Source organism: Bufo gargarizans, chromosome 8 (genome assembly GCF_014858855.1).
Source record: "Bufo gargarizans isolate SCDJY-AF-19 chromosome 8, ASM1485885v1, whole genome shotgun sequence".
NCBI classification, from domain to species: Eukaryota; Metazoa; Chordata; class Amphibia; order Anura; family Bufonidae; genus Bufo; species Bufo gargarizans.
The window spans coordinates 181,112,747-181,131,838 of record NC_058087.1 but is presented as its reverse complement, the minus strand read 5'-3'; the positions used below and the strand labels follow the sequence as shown (position 1 = coordinate 181,131,838).

Below are 19,092 nucleotides of genomic sequence, written 5' to 3'. Positions count from 1 at the left end.
CACGTCACACATTGCACCTGCGCGGAAAACGCGCCTAAGGCGTATTGTGTACACCAGAGTTTTTTTCAGGGTGCGGGTCCCACAGAGGGCTGTGTGCCGCCTCTGGCACCTGTGCTATAGGTTCGCCACCACTTCCCTACAATGTAGAAAGGTCAGCCTTCTGAAACAGCAGCACTCCCATGGGTTGTGTCTGGCATCACTGCCACATAGGGGTAGAGCTTACTCCCCAATATAAATACCACTCAGGCCCCATTTTTACAGGTGTTCTTAGCTCAGCATATTAACAGCCACATCTTGACATCTTCATTAAAGGTATTGTCCTCCCATAAATACGTGTCACCTGACTGGTGGGGTTCTGTCTACTAGAACCCCACTCCCCCCAGTTTACAAATATGGGGTAACAGACATGCATGCACACTGGCAGGGTACAACTTCCCCTGCACCGTACAGTGCTTCGCTATAACTTGAGAGAGATGGTGGATAGATTCTGGGAAGTCAGTGGCTGCCATATAGGCACTCCCCCCCCCCCCCCCCCCCCCCCAACACTGCACACTAGGGTCAATTTCATAGGTAGCCTATTTGTATATTTTTGGAGAATGAGAGAAAACCTAAGTACCCAGAGGAAACAAACTACATGCAGCTATTGTCCCCCAAGACACCAGTGCCAACCACTGCTGCATTAGTGGTCAGAATAAGGGTACGACCACACGGCATTATCATACCGATCTAACTAAACTCATGGAAGGCTGCACTGTTCAGTGGATCTGTATTGCTTATTGCCCACAGCACCTTTAATACCGCGTGGCCATTAACTACAGAGGCCCTCTGAACAGCAGAGCCCACTGTGTCCTGTACAGCCATGTGGTACTCAAATGCAGAACAGCCGCCTCAAGCTCCACATGACTGCACTGTGCGGTCATGTCAGGGCCCATGTTTTAGTGTGCATCATAGCCTCAATCAATAACAGCAATTTGGGCATTAAGGATGATAACCCAGGACACTCACCCAAATACTGGCACGTGACAATACGCTCTTCCGAAATGCTGCCTTAAGGCGTTATTCACATGGTGCAGAACTGTTTAATGTTACAGGAAGGACAGAGTTGTCCGCTCTACACCTATGCTCGTATGCAGCAGCACTGCTGGACGACTGCAAAATTCTAGGATCATGGAAACTTGCAAGTCACACCAACGCCATTCAGTTGATCATTGGTCGCACCACCTCCCAGCATTGCAGCTCAGCTCTACATGCTATTACTGCCCCCCTGCTGCCAAGATCTATTATCCCAGATTGTAGACCACCTGCGCTACCACCCCCCCTAAGTACACACAAGGATTTATACCACATTCTGCCTCAGTGATACATCTGCTATACTCTATTCCCACAGCACCAGCCCCATGTTACACGTGAGGGAAAGGAAACCAGGCTTTACTCAATCATGAACTTTATTTTGGTCATTGAACAGATTTAGGAGGTGGCAGGAACTGCTGCGGCCTGGGTCCTCTGCACAGACACTCTGGTGTGGGTCTTGGCCAGATGGTCCGTGTACTCCTGCAGGAGGAGAACAGTTATAGGTCAGTCCATACATACAGGCGGTGCTGTCCTAGTAGTCAAATAGAAAGTTAGTTACCTGGTATGGAGACTTGGTGAAGATGGTTTCCTTCCACAGGTCAGGAGTCAGGTAGCTGTAGGTCTTGGAGATGGCATCAAAAGTGGCCTTAGCTGCAGAGAACACAAACCAGTCATGTCTAAGCACCACACTGCAGCCTCCAGCATCATACAGACAACACCTATAGAGCTTCATACAGGAACACAGCGGCCATGATGGCGGCCGCTATGCCGTGCAAATGGAGCTCAGTTTCTTTTTCTCTCTTGTAACAACAGTCACGCCACAAACAGGTGCAACTGGGTAGAGCTGAGAGAATAGGACCCAGGTGGCTTTTAAAGGGATTGTTCAAGATTGGCACAATGGGTTGTTTGGTAATACAGCTCAGTTACACTGAAATGAATGGCGTTAAGCTGCAATACCAAACACAACCTGTGAGTGGCACTGATCTTGTAATAAAAAAATAAAAAATCTTTTGCAATCTTTGACAACTGCATATGAACATCAGAGGGTGTCCCCTCAGGAAAAAAGCCGATGAGCAGCAGCTCTGGTGGACTTGGGTCTTAAAAAATGTGTTCCGGAATTATGGACAGAGATAAAACCGCAGCATGCTGCGGTATTATCTCTGTCCTGAAAAGTCAAGAAGACATCCTGATGCATCCTGAACAGATTGCTCTCCATTCAGAATGCATTAGGATAAAACTGATCAGTTATTTTCCGGTATTGAGCCTCTAGGACAGAACTCAATACCGGAAAAGAATAACGCTAGTGTGAAAGCACCCTAAGTTGGAAATAATCTGATGGGAATAGTATCGCATGCTGCGCCATTTTTCCCCAAAGTGACAGACCATGACAAATCCAATGCACCCATTAGAGGCTAATGTGGTCCATCTGCCACCATCAGTCTTCATAGGACAGATCCAGCATGCAAGTTTTTTCATGTAAAATTGTTTAATGTTCAGTCATGGATCTGTCGGATCTTTTCCTGTATAGTCCACGACAGATGCTCTCAACGTTTCTAGTGGTAGCAACCAATCATTCCAGACCTTAGATCTCCACTTACCAAAGTTACCCAGGGTAGCAGTGCAGCCCCTGGCGGAGGTGTAACAGTCATCAATACCAGCCATCATCAGCAGCTTCTTAGGGACCGGAGCAGAGACAATGCCAGTACCTCTGGGTGCAGGGATGAGACGCACCAGTACAGAGCCACAACGTCCGGTCACCTGAAAAACAACCATGTAATATAAGCCAAGCTGCACCGTGCCACCATCACAAGCTGGAGATCCTACAGCAAAGGACATGGACCATGAAGATGTTGAGCCTCAAACAGGAACAGGAAGACCAGCATGAAGTCAGCCCGCCGTGCAAATGGGGCCCATTGCTATGCCTCTCATAAAAATGCCAACCACACCACATACACATGTGATTGAGCAGAGCTGAGAGAACTGGGCAAGGCTGTAGTAGTAAACTGAAGATCCCCTTTAAGGTTACAGGACTGCGGATGTAAAGATCCACTGCTTCCCTTCTAATCCACACCAGCCCTATAGGGATCCCTCTATAGTTAAGGCAGCCAGGACGTCTCACCTTGCAGGGCACTGTGTGGGGTTTGCCAATCTTGTTACCCCAGTAGCCTCTACGTACAGGTACAATGGACAGCTTGGCCAGGATGATGGCACCGCGGATAGCAGTGGCAACTTCTTTGGAGCATTTCACACCAAGACCAACATGGCCATTGAAGTCTCCAATAGCCACAAAAGCCTAGAAAGAAATCAGAGAAGTGATGAGAGACTCCTGTCTGAAGGGACCGTTCAGGGCACGGGACACTGGGAATGGGAACCCACCTTGAACCTTGTGCGCTGACCGGCACGTGTCTGCTTCTGTACAGGCATGATCTTCAGGACCTCATCCTTCAGAGAAGTCCCCAGGAAGAAGTCAATGATCTCAGACTCCTAAAAAGACATGAAGGGTTAACTTTGGAAAGGCGCCTACAGCAAGGAAGCCAGGGTACAGGGTATTAAAAGAGTTGGGTTACCTCACACATTGGTGGCTCCACCCACACCCCAAAAGTGAACGTGAGCACTGCGAGTCCCTAAAATACTACTACTTTCAGAAATCTTAGAAATGCATGGAGTGCGCGCTGCTCCATTAAATTCTATGGGACTGTCTGAAATACCAGAACTCCCAGAGAAATTAATGCAGGGGCGGCGTGCTCTCATTCACTTTAGGGGCCCTGTTCTGGAGATAGGTGCAGATCGCAGAGGTGGGACCTGCACCAATCTGACATTGATGGCATATCCTAGGGATATGCCATCAATGTCTGAGGCGAGACAACCCCTTTAACAAAGACTAAAAGAATCTCCTAACTGGGCACTTCTGACATGGCATAGCCTTACCCCAAAACTGTTGACCACTTACTTTGATTGGCAGGGAGAACAGATAGATTTCCTCCAAGGACTTGATCTTCATGTCTTTGACCAGGCGGCCAAGTTTGGTGACTGGAACCCACTGTAATAAAAGTGTAAATTTATTACTTAACCCTTTGGATACCAAAGGTTTTTTCATTTTTGCATTTTCATTTTTCTTCCCTATTTTCCGTGAGCCATAACTTATTTTTCCGGTCACATAGCTGTATGAGGGCTTATTTTTTTCAGGTTGTACTTTCTAATGCCACCATTAATTATGGCATAAAATGTTGTGGGAAGCAGTAAAAAAATTCCAAATAAAGTGAAATTGAAAAAAAAAACGCAAACCCTCCACCGTTTTATGGCTTTTGTTCCCACAGCGTTTTGTTTACGGCAAAACTGACCCATGTCCTTAATTTTCTGGGTCAGTACAATTACAACGATACCCCATATGTATAAGTTATTTATGTCTAAACAGTGTAAAAATAAATTTAAACTGAGAAAAAAAATATAAATTATATCACCATATTTGGACCCCCATAACTTTATACTTATGTCTACTGAGCTGTATCTTTAATTGATACCATTTTGGAGTATGCATGACTTTTTGATCACATTTTATAACTTTTTGTGTAAGAAGCAATGAGAAAATGGAAGATTGGACATTTTTACCCTTTTTTCGTTACGCCATTAGCCGTATTGGAATAAAAAAAAAAAATTTAATAGTATGGGCATTTTCGGTCGTGGTGATACCCATGATGTTTATATTTATTGTTATTTAGGTATTTATTTTTTAATTATACGGAAAGGGGGCGATTTAAACTTATATATTTTGTAACTTTTTTTGGGTGATTATTATGTGCCTCATATGAGCTTATTACTTTTTTATTTTGGTTTATCTGGAATTTATTACTAGCTTATTTTGCTCACTTCTAATCCTGGCCTGCCATCTGGTGGCCAAAATAAGAATTGCAGTTTGAAAACTGCTAGCTTTCTCAGTAAAGCTACCAGTATTCAGCGCAACTACCTATTCCCAGATTAGACACACACGTGGCATAGGTAGGAAGTCCGGAAGCACAAGCTCCCTTGATCACGGCATCTAAAGCATTTAATTATTACGATCAGCATTATTGGCGGTTGCAGTAATTAGCCGCAGGTCTCTGCTGTTTGAAACAGCAGAGACTTGCAGGCCATGACTCCCGCTGCACGCGCAAGCAGGCGTCATGCTTGTACGGCACTAGTAGCGAAAGGGTTAAACTAAATCTGACCACCCACAGAGATGCAGATAACGGGGACCGGCTGCTTTGTGCTGTGGAATAAACTACCAGATAGAGGGTGGATTCTGACAACTGACACAGGATAGCTGAAGAGGCATTAAAGGGGTTTTCTGAGATTTTTATTGATTACCTATCCTCAGGATAGCAACCACAAAAGATATGACGGCAGCATCTCCAATCCAATAAGGCTTTTTTCACACGGTCCGGTTACAGCAACGTTTCGGCTACATAGTAGCCTTTATCAAGCTCAGGATAGGTCACCATAATCAGATCAGTGGGGGTCCGACTCCTGACACTCCCACCGATCTGCTGTATTAAGAGAAGGCTGCGCGCCGTGCCAACTAAGCCTTCTCATTGTTTACATGCGCGCCATCGACATCACGGGTGTAATTATAAGAAGCCGCCCCATTCACTTCAATGGGACGGTTTCTTCCTCCCCCCCCAGCCGTGCAGGCGCCATTCACTTCATCAGAATTTGGGGTTCCAGAGGTTCAGACCCTACAAATCAAAGGGCTGTCGCTCTTGCAATTAGCCATGACTTTACTCACTTCTTTGTCATCAGCTTTGCCTCGGGCCCCGCGTCCTCTTCCGCGGCCCCTGCCTCTTCCACGACCACGGCCCCGGCCGCCACTGCCGAAGCCTCCGCGGAAACCTCCCCTGTTAGCACCGGCGTCATCCGCCATTTGCTGCAAGGAGAATAAATACAGTTAGATACTTGGACGAGAAGAGTTACAGGACGGTCACATTATACACAGAACTCGCCTTCCTGACGCAAGGATAACCCCCAACAGGCAGAAGGGACTGAAAGAAGTAGTACTAGCACTAACAGGGGCCCCGATACTGATGAGCCCTGGGCCATGAGATGCTACTAAACTATTCTTTCCACAGTTTATCGGCTTGCTGTCAGTGAATGTGCCTGTAACCCTTAGAAACCCTCAGCAGAGCACAGTTGAACCCTGACTGCAGACAGCGCTGACACACTGTTGCAAACCAACAGCACAGGAGACACCTACTAAGGTAATGTAACTCACAGGATGGACTACTGTAACAAACCCTCAGCTGTGAGGGGTATTTGTCCTTTGCAGCCTCTAGGGGCAAACTAAAATATTCCCATTTACTGACAGCAAGCCGAGATCTTGAAGAGGGATCGATCAGCATATTAGAAAGCCATTTCTTATGTAAATAAAAAAAAAAAAAAACTTTATTGAAAACACGTTAACAGACAAAAGGACCCGGCTACGGATGAGCTATAGGACCCCAAATACCAGCAGGAGAACGAAGACTAACCCTACAGAAGCGATAAGTAGGTAACAAGCCGCCATCCTGCCCTGTCACAGTACAGACCAGGCCGCACCAATATCTACCCGAATCCTCCACATCCCCCCAAAACCAATATCACCATGGTAACAGCCCCCCTCTCCCGCCAGCTCATGTAACCCCGTCAGTAGCGGGCACAAGAGCTGGCCGCCCCCGATGCCCGCGGATTCCCTCCCGGCCTCTCTCCCACCAGCCTCCGTCACTTACGTGATTAGTATAGACTAGAAGACCGGAAGCCGGCCGAAGAATACTTTTATACCCACCAAATCTCGCGAGAGCTGAAACGAGCATGCGCAAAGAGCTGATGCTCTCCCGCTGATGACGTCATGCTGGTTACAGGGCCGTGCCCTTATATGGATGGGTATAAATGGAGACGCCTCGGTCGGGGAGGGCCTCTTTGTTGACCACGCTGCATGGATGACGGTAAGAAGCCGGCCGAGGGATGATGGGGGTTATTGTTATCCTGGGGAGGTTTAGTAAGTTTTTTTTATTGCTAGAATAGGGGGTGTTGAGTCTCTGGTGGGTTATGGTTAGATATTTTATGTCGGGTTATATGGGGGGAATTGAAGGTTGTTTTTTTTTTTTTTGGAAGACCTGAGCAGTTCTGTATACTGGAGGCACAGTGGTGGGTGTCCATTACCCATGGCTCTGTATACCGGAGGCACGGTGGTGGGTGTCCATTACCCATGGCTCTGTATACTGGAGGCATGGCGGTGTCTGTCCATTACCCATGGCTCTGTATACCGGGGGCACCGCGGTGGGTGTCCATTACCCATGGCTCTGTATACTGGAGGCACGGTGGTGGGTGTCCATAACCCATGGCTCTGTATACTGGAGGCACGGTGGTGGGTGTCCATAACCCATGGCTCTGTATACTGGAGGCACGGTGGTGGGTGTCCATAACCCATGGCTCTGTATACTGGAGGCACGGTGGTGGGTGTCCATGACCCATGGCTCTGTATACTGGAGGCACGGTGGTGGGTGTCCATGACCCATGGCTCTGTATACTGGAGGCACGGTGGTGGGTGTCCATGACCCATGGCTCTGTATACTGGAGGCACGGTGGTGGGTGTCCATGACCCATGGCTCTGTATACTGGAGGCACGGTGGTGGGTGTCCATGACCCATGGCTCTGTATACTGGAGGCACGGTGGTGGGTGTCCATAACCCATGGCTCTGTATACTGGAGGCACGGTGGTGGGTGTCCATGGCTCTGTATACTGGAGGCACGGTGGTGGGTGTCCATAACCCATGGCTCTGTATACTGGAGGCACGGTGGTGGGTGTCCATAACCCATGGCTCTGTATACTGGAGGCACGGTGGTGGGTGTCCATTACCCATGGCTCTGTATACTGGAGGCACGGTGGTGGGTGTCCATTACCCATGGCTCTGTATACTGGAGGCACGGTGGTGGGTGTCCATTACCCAAGGCTCTGTATACTGGAGGCACGGTGGTGGGTGTCCATTACCCATGGCTCTGTATACTGGAGGCACGGTGGTGGGTGTCCATTACCCATGGCTCTGTATACTGGAGGCACGGTGGTGGGTGTCCATTACCCATGGCTCTGTATACTGGAGGCACGGTGGTGGGTGTCCATTACCCATGGCTCTGTATACTGGAGGCACGGTGGTGGGTGTCCATTACCCATGGCTCTGTATACTGGAGGCACGGTGGTGGGTGTCCATTACCCATGGCTCTGTATACTGGAGGCACGGTGGTGGGTGTCCATTACCCATGGCTCTGTATACTGGAGGCACGGTGGTGGGTGTCCATTACCCATGGCTCTGTATACTGGAGGCACGGTGGTGGGTGTCCATTACCCATGGCTCTGTATACTGGAGGCACGGTGGTGGGTGTCCATTACCCATGGCTCTGTATACTGGAGGCACGGTGGTGGGTGTCCATTACCCATGGCTCTGTATACTGGAGGCACGGTGGTGGGTGTCCATTACCCATGGCTCTGTATACTGGAGGCACGGTGGTGGGTGTCCATTACCCATGGCTCTGTATACTGGAGGCACGGTGGTGGGTGTCCATTACCCATGGCTCTGTATACTGGAGGCACGGTGGTGGGTGTCCATTACCCATGGCTCTGTATACTGGAGGCACGGTGGTGGGTGTCCATTACCCATGGCTCTGTATACTGGAGGCACGGTGGTGGGTGTCCATTACCCATGGCTCTGTATACTGGAGGCACGGTGGTGGGTGTCCATTACCCATGGCTCTGTATACTGGAGGCACGGTGGTGGGTGTCCATTACCCATGGCTCTGTATACTGGAGGCACGGTGGTGGGTGTCCATTACCCATGGCTCTGTATACTGGAGGCACGGTGGTGGGTGTCCATTACCCATGGCTCTGTATACTTGAGGCACGGTGGTGGGTGTCCAAAGTCAGACACTGGTGAAGATTGTAAGCCAGGTGTTCTCCCATTACCTGGGGTTGAGGTCCACTTCTGCTACACCCAACCAATCTTTTACGGCTCTTGCTTTGTGCATTGGGACAGAAAAGGGCCTTCCCCAGACTGATCCCACAATGCTGGAAGCATGCAAGATTACGAAAGGTCTTGGTCCGCTGAAGCATTAACATTTTCCATCACTGGAACTAAAGGATGAGGTCAATCCCTGAAACACCACCCCATAGCATTATCCTCCTCCATCAGACTTGATGGCACACTGCAGTCATGCAGGTAATGTTCTCCTGGCATTTACCAAACCCAGACTGGTCTATCTGGCCACCAGATAGAAAAGCATGGTCTAGCCCTGCACAGAAGATAGGTCCACTGTTCCAGAGTCCAGTTGTGGTGGCTTTACACCACTCTGACGCTTAACCTTGTGGTTGGTGATGGAAGGCTTGCCATGAACCTCCTGGTGCACAGGGTTTAGACTTTGCAGCTGTGGAGTCAGCAGAGTGTTAGTGATTTTATGCACTAGATGCCTCAGCAATGAAGCAACCCCACTGTCACTATGTGGTCTCCACTGTGTTGTGGTGGTTCCTAGGATCACGTACAGTATCTAGGGGGAAGAAACTTCAGGAGTGTAAGACGTGGCCCAGGATATATTAGTGCGCCAGTCTCAACTATGGGGTATCTTCCACTTTGGCACAAACTGAAAATTACTTTTGGCCTCTTCAGTAGCCTTTAGTAAGATCTCTGTGCCTACATGAACAGGAGCATTAAGCTCATTACCCATCAACTGTATGTATGTAATGAGACCCGTGTTCCGACATGTTGCTTGATATGTAAGGCCTCTTTCATACGTTGGTGAATCACGGACGTGGTCTCCATGGACAGCACAGTACTCATTGACTTTGACATGTGTATTGGCGGACCATGGATCTGTGGTGACACTGCAGAAGTTTGCCCTACTTTTGTCCTTCAAGTGCAATGGTTTATGGGTCTGTGAAACCAGGCACAACCTGGATGCCATCTATTTGGTCTCTGGTTTTCATGGATCATTGCTAGAATGTGCTCTAGAAGTGTCCAAGGAATACAGATTACCATGAAGGACAAAAACGGACACCCAGACCAAACATGGATCGACCACTGACTATTTATCAAATGTCCGCATGGATTTGTGAATGAGGTCTAAGTGTTTGTGTCAAGGAGGTCAAGTCTACTCAGAACATTTAACTAACCCTTGTTTTCTCTTATTTTAGGACTCGTGTCAGGACCGGTTTTATGTGTGAAAGATGACCTTGAAGAATGAGCACTGATTGCCCATCTACACTATGGCTGGAGTGACCAACATTGGGTGGGAATTTTAAGGTGGAAAAAAATGGGCACGCGCAAGGATCTGAGCGACTTTGATAGGGGCCAGATTGTGATGGCTAGACTGGGTCAGAGCATCTCCAAAATGGCAGGTCTTGTGGGGTGTTCCAGGTTTGCAGTGGTTAGTACCTACCAAAAGTGGTCCAAGGAAGGGGTGCCTGTGAACCAGTGACAGGGTCATCGGCACCCGAGGCTAATTGATGAGTCTGGGGAGCAAAAGTTGTTTCATCTGGTCCAGTCCCACAGAAGAGCTATGGTGGCACAGATTGCTGAAAAAGTAAATGCAGACTGACAGAAAGGTGTTGGAGCACACGGTGCATTGCAGCTTGCTGCGTATGGGGCTACATAGGTGTAGTGTTCAGTGCACACCCTGACTCATGTCCACCTCTGAGTGCAGACAGTGGTCAAGTGTGCCTTAGGCCTGGAGCAGGGAGCAGTGGAGGAAGGCGGTGTGGCCTGGTGAATTGCAGGGCCACAGCTCGTGACTACAATGGTTGTCCATTCCAAAAAAGTAATCTACAGTGTTAGTGGGTTCAGTGTATGCAGTAAGCAGCAGTGCTCCCTCTAGTGGTGGCATGTAGCCATAATGTGGAGTGTTTTCTGGAAGTGCTTGGGTCAGTCAGGCTAGAGTCGAGTGCAAATGCTGCAGTCCTCCTTATTTCACAAGTAAACTATGGAGCGCCAGGTGTCTAAGTGACTTTGCTGGAGCCATGTGGACAGTTGCTTGCTGCTTACCTGGAGAACAGCTGTCACCAGGGTCCACTATGGGAAGAAGATAAGCCAGCAGAGGCAATGTTCTGCTGGAAAATCTCTGGTCCTGGCACCATGTGGATGGGACATGTACTGCCTACCTATAACTTGTGCAGAAAGTTAACCCCTTCCCCCTCATAGCAGTTGTGGCCTCGGTCAGCGGCATAATGACCCAGACTTGATACAGAAATGAGGAACATGAGATTAAGGTGATGCCTTGTCTCCAAATTCCCCAGATCTCAACCTGACTGCCATCTGTGGGATGTAATGGCAAAACAGGTCTGACTGGATGATGACCCTCATGACTTATCTGCTGCTAACTTCTGCCAGATGCCGCAGGACACTTCAGAGGTCTTGTGAAGTCTTGATAGGTTAGAGCTGGTTGGGTGGGATGAGGGACCTACACAATATTAGGCAGGTAGTTTTAATATTTTTGGTGGTTGTAGTCTGGATCTGGAAGAGCGGGTGAGTATTAACCATGCTACACCCCCCATTTGTGGATGGGATATGACGTAAGGCTGCTGGGTGAAGCGCAATGCCAAGCCTCGGCTGTAATGTCGGAAACTGGGTCCAAAAACTGATGGTGTGTGTGCGTAGGCCCAAAGTCCCTCTCCCTTTTGCATGTCCTGATCCTAAAGACTGGTTCCCTGTAGCTGTGCAGAGGGGAATCCGGACAGTACTGGTATATTACCTCTAATGTATAGATCTGAGATGTGCAGTAGGGTTTCCATGTTAGACTGTATTTCCTGGTCAATAAAGTTGCTTTTTGTTTACAGAACTTTGTGTTTTATGTTTTTTCCACAATTTTCTACCTCTGCAGCGAGGCACGTTTACACTGCCCTGTCTCCATCCATTGTGTTAGAACGGAGGACAATACCCTGTGTGTAAACTATTTGCCCATTGATCTGCAGCATGAATAGCTGCTGGCGGCTGGAAGAGCGTGGAATGGGGGGGGGGGGGGTGATGGGGTGTGCAGTCTGCCACGGTGCTGGCTGCACATGATCTGTGGGATGACTGTGACATGGATCTAGAAAGAGCTTCATGGTGGACTGCTGCGGTGGGGCCGGCGGTGGTAAGTGCACTGTGACAGACTCCCTGAGGCACTGGAGCGTACAGAGATGGTATGTAGCAGGGGGGGGTCCTTTAGGTATGATGGGCACTGGGTCCTTACTAATGTGAGGTTCTGACACCAGATGAAGGGCTCTATTTTGTAGTCCGCTAGCTGTTGGGGAATACATCGTCGCTAAGGTTTTGGTATTTGAGTAGTCGTGAACTATCAGCAACCTCCAGTATTCCAGCTGTAGTAGAACTACTACTCCAAGCGGGCTCAGCTGTTCCGCCGATAGAAGTGATTGGGAGTTGGTTTCACACCAGCTGGAGCGCTGAGGATTGCTGCCAGGATACATGCAATATATAATGAAGATGTGCCTGCAACTATCATCAGCCAGAGTAGACTGGGGGGGTCCAACCGTCATGAGAACAGGGGCCCCTACCCCACCAGGACCCCATAATTGAATGGAGCAGCAGGGTGGGCATGTGCACTGCTGCTCCATCATTCTCTTTAGGATAGCTGGGTGCTGCACTGCCTTTCGCACAGGGGACCCCATTCTTGTGATCGGTTGGGGCCTAAGCATTTGGCCCCCTGTGATCACACATTTATCACTTAGTATATGTCCATAGTTAAAGGTAGTCTGTCCCCACTCTATGACCTTATACACTGCTTACATGGCTCTAGCACACACCTATACATCATTCAGATGGAACCTTTGTTGTTTTCTTTTGACTTGCACAAACAGGAAAAACACTGCTTAATCCATGGGAAAATACACACTCGCAAGTGCCCAGGGGCGACGGTCCCTGTGTAGGAGCCCAGGCTGCTCTGCCTTTTTACTCTACTCCTCCCCAGCCTCTTCCTTTGCCCTCCCTCCAAGTCCCTTGTGTCATCACTAGGTCTGGCAGAGATCCTGCGCACTGCTCTGCTGGCCCGGGGCGTGCGCACTGTGATGCCCATTGTGGGCACGGCATCGCTTCAGGTAGTGTGCGTGCCCCGGGCCGGCAGAGCAGTGTGTGGGATCTCTGCCGGACCTAGCGCTGTGTAAGGTCCTAGTGGTGACTACCTTTTTAAATGTGACATCACCCCCTTTACAGGGCATCTGACTGGTCCAGGTAGTGAAAACATAATGCCTGACCCTTTCAAAGAAAGGGGTGTGGCAATTGTACAGAGCGTAGAGTCTCTAGGTGTAACGGCAACGCCCCCGTTGCTCCTAGAGACTCATTTGCATATATTAAAACATCACTTTTCTCAACAATGCGGGCACATATGAACATGGGACCAACACAGATGCCTTCAGCTGCCAACAGGTCAGCCAGTGTCATGGGTACAAATCTGCTGACAGATGCCCTTTAAGTTTGACTCTCCAAGAAAGGCCTAAGGCACTGTTCAGCCTGGTCCTCCTGGTTCATAGTTGGAATACCTGTAGCAAACAGAGGAAATCCTGTACTGCAGGCAAGTCTTTTCCCAGTGCATGCGCCCATCAGGAAAAAAAAATAATCCCCATGTTGCAATGGTTGCTAAATGCAATGATGACCCGACCGCTCTGGTGCTGCCTGTGTGTAAAGATGACATGTGTTTTCAGGGAGGGGGATACGATCTAGATATGTTCACGGAAAATCCGGATGATGATCTCCTTTGCTCCATCTGTCATGGTGTACTGAGGTGTCCCGTCATGATCTCCTGTGGGCACATCTTTTGCCGAAAATGCATTCTACAGTGGCTGAAGAGGTGAGGTCTTAGTGACGTGTTCTATCAGTAGATCATCAGGTGGGGCATGCTAATATACTACAGTCTATATCAGGGATCGGAAACTACAACTCCCAGCATGCAAACATGCTTAGCTGTTCATCTAACTCCCATAGAAGTGAATGAAGCATTCCCGGAGTTGTAGATTCAGAACAGCTGGAGTGCCAGAGGTTGCTGATCCCTGGTGTATATATGTATGATGTGTAATCTGACAGCCCTACGACCAGTTTCAGACCAGCGTGTTCATTGTGTACAACACATGATCGTGTGCGAATGTGACTTCCCGTAGTGAACTCTGCCCCTTTGACTGGACCTCATGTCATTATGTTTTATAATGCTGTGTCCCTGCCCAACCACTGCTGTAATGATTTATAATGCTGTGTGTCGCTGCCTGACTTCAACTGTTGATTTGATGATGTGTACTTACATAATGCCGTCAGTATAAATCATTACAGTGGAGGTTGGGCAGGGACACACAGCATTATATATCATTTATAGCAGTGGTTGGCCAGGGACACAGCATTATAAATCATTACAGCGGAGGTTGGGCAGGGACACACAGCATTATATATCATTACAGTGGAGGTTGGGCAGGGACACACAGCATTATAAATCATTACAGCGGAGGTTGGGCAGGGACACAGTATTATAAATCATTACAGCGGAGGTTGGGCAGGGACACACAGTATTATAAATCATTACAGCGGAGGTTGGGCAGGGACACACAGCATTATAAATCATTACAGCGGAGGTTGGGCAGGGACACACAGCATTATAAATCATTACAGCGGAGGTTGGGCAGGGACACACAGCATTGTAAATCATTACAGCGGAGGATGGGCAGGGACACACAGCATTATTCATAGTCCTTTCCTTAATGAAGATAATAATAGGACGGAATGCATTTCCATTTTTTAAAGTGAATGGTTCCACACATGGGCAGCAAAAAAAAAAATGGAACGGCCATGGACTAAAAATTTGTTTACATGCATGAGCCCTAATGCTTGACAAGATTTGACTAATGCTTGAAGCGCATTGCCCTTCCCTTTCCCAGACAGCAGACCTGCCCGTGCTGTAGGACAGACGTGAGGGGTAAACTGTATATACAGATGCACAAGCTGAAGAGGAAAATCAACCACCTGCAAGTCAAGGTAAAGGAGATGTGGCGTTTACGTCGCCATACGCCTTACATGTCAGTCTGACCATTTCAGCCAACTTTCTAATATAAATTAGGGTGCTCCGACCCTCCGCCTAACAGATTTGAGGGATGGAGGAATGTAATGGGCTTCTGTACTTGGCCATTTTTGGGCGTGGGGAGCGTTCCCTCTGTCAAACCGCTTAGATGCTGCTATTGACTCCAGTGTCAAAGGTGTTAAAACAGCCAGGATCGGAGCTAGGTGCATAACCAGCTCCCGCTGTGCCTGCACCATCCCTGTGACATAACTGTACATGGAGGTGTGGGAAGATATTTGCCCCCTGAGTCATAAGTATGAGGACGAGTAAACGATAATGCGGTCATTCATCCCCATTCTTCATACAGTTTTCAGGGGGAAATGTGCTGTCGACAAAGGATCATTTTTAGTACCACGTAAAACAATGTTTGCTCAGGTGTCGGGTGGTTGGCGGCACATTTACACTGGCCATTGATCAGGAATGAGAGTCGTTCATGTGTAGGGGCCAGGGCTGAGCTGCAATAACACACCTATGTTTGAAAGAAGGCAGCCATTTTGTTTAATTCACAGCTGAGTATTAGTGAAGGCTCATGATGTCCTACACATGTATCTGTTTTTTTTAATTATCAGTGTCCTAACGAACAAAATGGCTGCCCGGCCCTCTTCCCTCTGCTGAGGACCGAGGAGCATGCCGAGACGTGCGCGTTTGGATTGGTGGCCTGCTCCAACGAAGGATGTCCTGCCCGTGTCTTGAGGAAAGACATAGGTGACCACAGCCAGAGCTGCGAGTACTGGAGCCAGATGTGTACTATGGGATGTGGGACGCTGCTGACCGCCACCGACCGCGAGGAACACAACTGCTACATGGAACTGAAAGAGACCTACAACAAACAGCTGCACAAACTGCGCCAGAAGGCCCGGAGGATGGAGAGCCTTTCCTCCCAGATGAGCAGACAGATAAAGCTGCTTAGCCAAGGCCTGGAAGGTGCCCAGGCCTCGGCTGGCATGGAGGAGGCTGAGTAAACTGCTGATAGCCACCACTGTTCGTTGTCATGGTGACAAAGACTAGTGGGATCCATAGCAACCAATCACAGCTCACATTTCATTTCCTAAAGGGCTCTGAAAAAAATAAAAGCTGAGCTCTGATTGGTTGCCATGGGCAACTAGGACAGTTTTATGCGGTTTTAATAAATGAGGCCCAAAGTGTGTTTGTTGTCAACAGTGACCAATCGCAGCGCAGCTTTCATTTGTTAGTGTGATCTTGGAAAATGAAAGCTGTGCTGTGATTGGTTGTACTGGTCATCAGGGATAATGAGTTATGCCTAGTACAGGGCCTGACTGCGCATGACAAAGGGATTCTCTGTTTGCTGTTATTTGGATCCCTGTCTCATTCACCCTTCCCCTTACCCTGGGTTCAGACCTGAGCGTTTCTGAGACGCGCGTTTTACGTGCGTATTTGTCGCGCGTTTTTAGCAATAGTAAACGCGTGTTTGTGTGATTGACTGCAGTGTTGTCCAATGAGTCTATGGGCCAAAACGCGCGACAAACGCCCCAAAAAAAGCTCAAGAACTTGTTCATGCGTCTGGCGTTTTACAGCGCGTTCAAACGCGCTGTAAAACGCCCAAGTGTGAACCAGGGCCATAGGGAAGCATTGGTTTTCACGTGTTGAGCGTTTTACAGCGCGTTTGAACGCGCTGTAAAACGCTCAGGTGTGAACCCAGGGTTAGGGTTAGACCAGGAGTCAGCAACCTCCCACATGTCAGCTGTGGTGAAACTACAACTCCCAGCATGCTGGAAGTCATAGTTTGACCATAGCTGGAGTGCCAGAGGTTGCAGATCCCTGTGCGGTCACATCAGAATATGGCTTCCTTCACTCAGAATTTTTTTTGTCAGCTTTTGTGGGCTTCTACAAAATAGGCTCCATTCACACGTCCGCAATTCTGTTCCGCATTTTGCGGAACAGAATTGCGGACCCATTCATTGCTATGGGGCTGCACGATGTGCTGTCCAGATCCGGAAATGTGGATCTGCACTTCCGGGTCCGTAATTCCGTTCCCGGAAAAAATAGAACATGTCCTATTCTTGTGCGCAATTACGGACAAGATTAGGCATTTTCTAATATAGTGCTGGCGATGTGCGGTCCGCAAAATGCGGAACGCACATTGCCGGTGTCCGTATTTTGCTGATCTGCAAAACACATATGGATGTGTGAATGGACCCATATTCTGAAGTTCACTCCATTTTTTTTGTAGCATTTGTCTTAGGGGGTGTTCACTCAGAGGAAATTTAGCGCGGACAGCATCCTTTCTGCCTCCCATGCATCTCAATGAGAGGCAACGCTGAGGATAGCTGAGTGGACGCTTAAAGGGGTTTTCTGAGATTTTTTTAATTTATTTTTTACTGATCTATCCTTAGTATAGGTCATCAGTATCTCCTGGGACTCCAGTGGTGGTCATACACTCAGTTCACATAGGGGATTCTGGGACCTTCGTTCTCATGATCAGTGGGGGTACAACCAATGGGATCCCCAGTGATCGAGGGAGACGAGGTTCCAGAGTCCCCTATGTGAGTGGAGCTGTAGGAGACGGGGATAAGTGTTCTCCCCATTAATAAAAGGGACAATTGCTGGAAATGTTGTGATTTGGGAAATTTCTCATATATTATATGATTATGTTTTTAGTATTTGTAATAAACATTTGTAATAAATTCACCAAATTTTTCAGTTCAATCTGTGTGTCGTCGTATCTCTGAGATCAGAATAGTTCAAGGGAAGTGTCATGACTGATCTAAAAAAAAATGAAAATCAGACCTCATATAGGACATGACAACCTCTAACAAAGCTAGAACCAGCCCTGTACCTCACATGAATCCAGAGATCTCCTCATTCATTACACTTAGGGCTCGTTCACGCGAACGTGTGATGCCCGTTGCCGTATTGCCGACCGCATTTGCGGATCCGCAAAACACGGGCAACGTTCCGTGTGCATTCCGCATTACGGGTGCAGACCCATTCATTTTACCGGGTCCGCAAATCCGGAACTGAAGCACGGAACAGAACACTACGGAGTGATTTCTGGGGTTGCATTCTGTGCCTCTGCACCGCAAAAAGATAGAACATCCTCTATCTTTTTGCGGAACGGAGGGATCGCGGACCCATTCAAGTGAATGGGTCTGCGATCCCCATGCACCTGCCCCACGGACGGTGCCCGTGCATTGCGGACCGCAATCTCTGTGGTCCATGGGCACAGGCCTCACACGTTCGTGTGAACAAGCCCTTAGATTGCTATCAGGCTGGCAGCTCGTGGGGGTGTGTCCTTTCCGCTGCTGCTCTCTCCCTATCACAGCTTTTGGAGGCAGTTGAAGGATGGAACTGAGCACGTGCAACCACCTCAGCAAGGTGGACAGAGAAACAAGAAAAAGAACAAACAGCAGGTGGCACTATACAGATACGTTTTATTGAATAACTATACAGCTACATGAAATTTTGAATGACATGCAATTGCAAACGTTTTCAGATCCCTGTGCTGGTTTGAAAAATGTAGAATATTTTTGTGTGACAATCTCTCTAATTACAGGACGGCTCAAGGGACATCCGGCGTATGCGCGGCGTAGGAGGCTGGATGCCACTAGGGTTGGCCTGAGTTGATGTAAGAGGCAGTGGCAGGTTTTGACGAGCCCCCATGGAGGACCACGAGGTAGGGACCCAACGGCCACATTGGTTACCCATCCTCTGTCTACAAGGTGCTTCGGACCTAGCGGCAAATAGTGGTATGAAAAAACCATAGTAAGACACTTATAAACGCTCATTTGCACAGTTAGGCTGGGGCGACACGGCCTCATGAGACATGGCATCTAATGATTATCACTGGAGACGCAAAGCGACATACTGTGAGTCTGCGACGCAAGGGTTGCAAAAATTGAGACCTGATCTGACACATGTCACTGCATTGCCCCTGCTAGAGATTTGTTGTGAAGGCTGTACATTATAACGGTCTAGATC

The 19,092-nt window shown here is 48.5% G+C and overlaps 2 protein-coding genes, 1 long non-coding RNA gene and 3 other non-coding genes across 6 annotated transcripts; 3 read left to right on the top strand and 3 right to left on the bottom strand.

Moving 5' to 3' along the window:
* Window positions 1–1,427: 1,427 nt before the first annotated feature.
* RPS2 (ribosomal protein S2) lies at window positions 1,428–5,993 on the bottom strand. The gene is made up of 7 exons (XM_044303746.1): window positions 5,834–5,993; window positions 4,022–4,111; window positions 3,448–3,555; window positions 3,191–3,364; window positions 2,670–2,829; window positions 1,631–1,722; window positions 1,428–1,551 (listed from the first exon to the last, which is right to left on the bottom strand). The coding sequence occupies exons 1-7, from the start codon at window positions 5,966–5,968 to the stop codon at window positions 1,468–1,470; spliced, it is 843 nt and encodes a 280-aa protein (XP_044159681.1). The 5' UTR covers window positions 5,969–5,993; the 3' UTR covers window positions 1,428–1,467.
* LOC122945898 lies at window positions 1,789–1,925 on the bottom strand. Its single transcript, XR_006391168.1, has one exon. It is a non-coding gene; the product is annotated as a small nucleolar RNA SNORA64/SNORA10 family (small nucleolar RNA).
* LOC122945897 lies at window positions 2,917–3,052 on the bottom strand. The gene has a single exon (XR_006391167.1). It is a non-coding gene; the product is annotated as a small nucleolar RNA SNORA64/SNORA10 family (small nucleolar RNA).
* A 139-nt stretch (window positions 5,994–6,132) lies between the features above and the next one.
* LOC122944976 lies at window positions 6,133–11,898 on the top strand. The gene is made up of 2 exons (XR_006391074.1): window positions 6,133–7,025; window positions 10,259–11,898. It is a non-coding gene; the product is annotated as an uncharacterized LOC122944976 (long non-coding RNA).
* Window positions 9,704–9,831, top strand: LOC122945918. The gene has a single exon (XR_006391186.1). It is a non-coding gene; the product is annotated as a small nucleolar RNA ACA64 (small nucleolar RNA).
* A 1,786-nt stretch (window positions 11,899–13,684) lies between the features above and the next one.
* Window positions 13,685–16,439, top strand: RNF151 (ring finger protein 151). The gene is made up of 3 exons (XM_044304564.1): window positions 13,685–13,902; window positions 14,975–15,071; window positions 15,723–16,439. The coding sequence occupies exons 1-3, from the start codon at window positions 13,685–13,687 to the stop codon at window positions 16,113–16,115; spliced, it is 708 nt and encodes a 235-aa protein (XP_044160499.1). The 3' UTR covers window positions 16,116–16,439.
* The last annotated feature ends 2,653 nt before the right edge of the window (window positions 16,440–19,092 follow it).

Bases quoted from the DNA above. Each gene is read 5' to 3' on its own strand.
- RPS2 (XM_044303746.1), bottom strand. From the start codon at position 5,968: ATGGCGGATGACGCCGGTGCTAACAGGGGAGGTTTCCGCGGAGGCTTC. The intron at 2,830-3,190 runs GTGAGACGTCCT...GTTGTTTTTCAG, and splicing joins CCCACACAGTGCCCTGCAAG to GTGACCGGACGTTGTGGCTC. The intron at 1,552-1,630 runs GTAACTAACTTT...CTCCTCCTGCAG, and splicing joins TCACCAAGTCTCCATACCAG to GAGTACACGGACCATCTGGC.
- RNF151 (XM_044304564.1), top strand. From the start codon at position 13,685: ATGGTTGCTAAATGCAATGATGACCCGACCGCTCTGGTGCTGCCTGTG. The intron at 13,903-14,974 runs GTGAGGTCTTAG...TCCCTTTCCCAG, and splicing joins ATTCTACAGTGGCTGAAGAG to ACAGCAGACCTGCCCGTGCT. The intron at 15,072-15,722 runs GTAAAGGAGATG...TTTAATTATCAG, and splicing joins TCAACCACCTGCAAGTCAAG to TGTCCTAACGAACAAAATGG.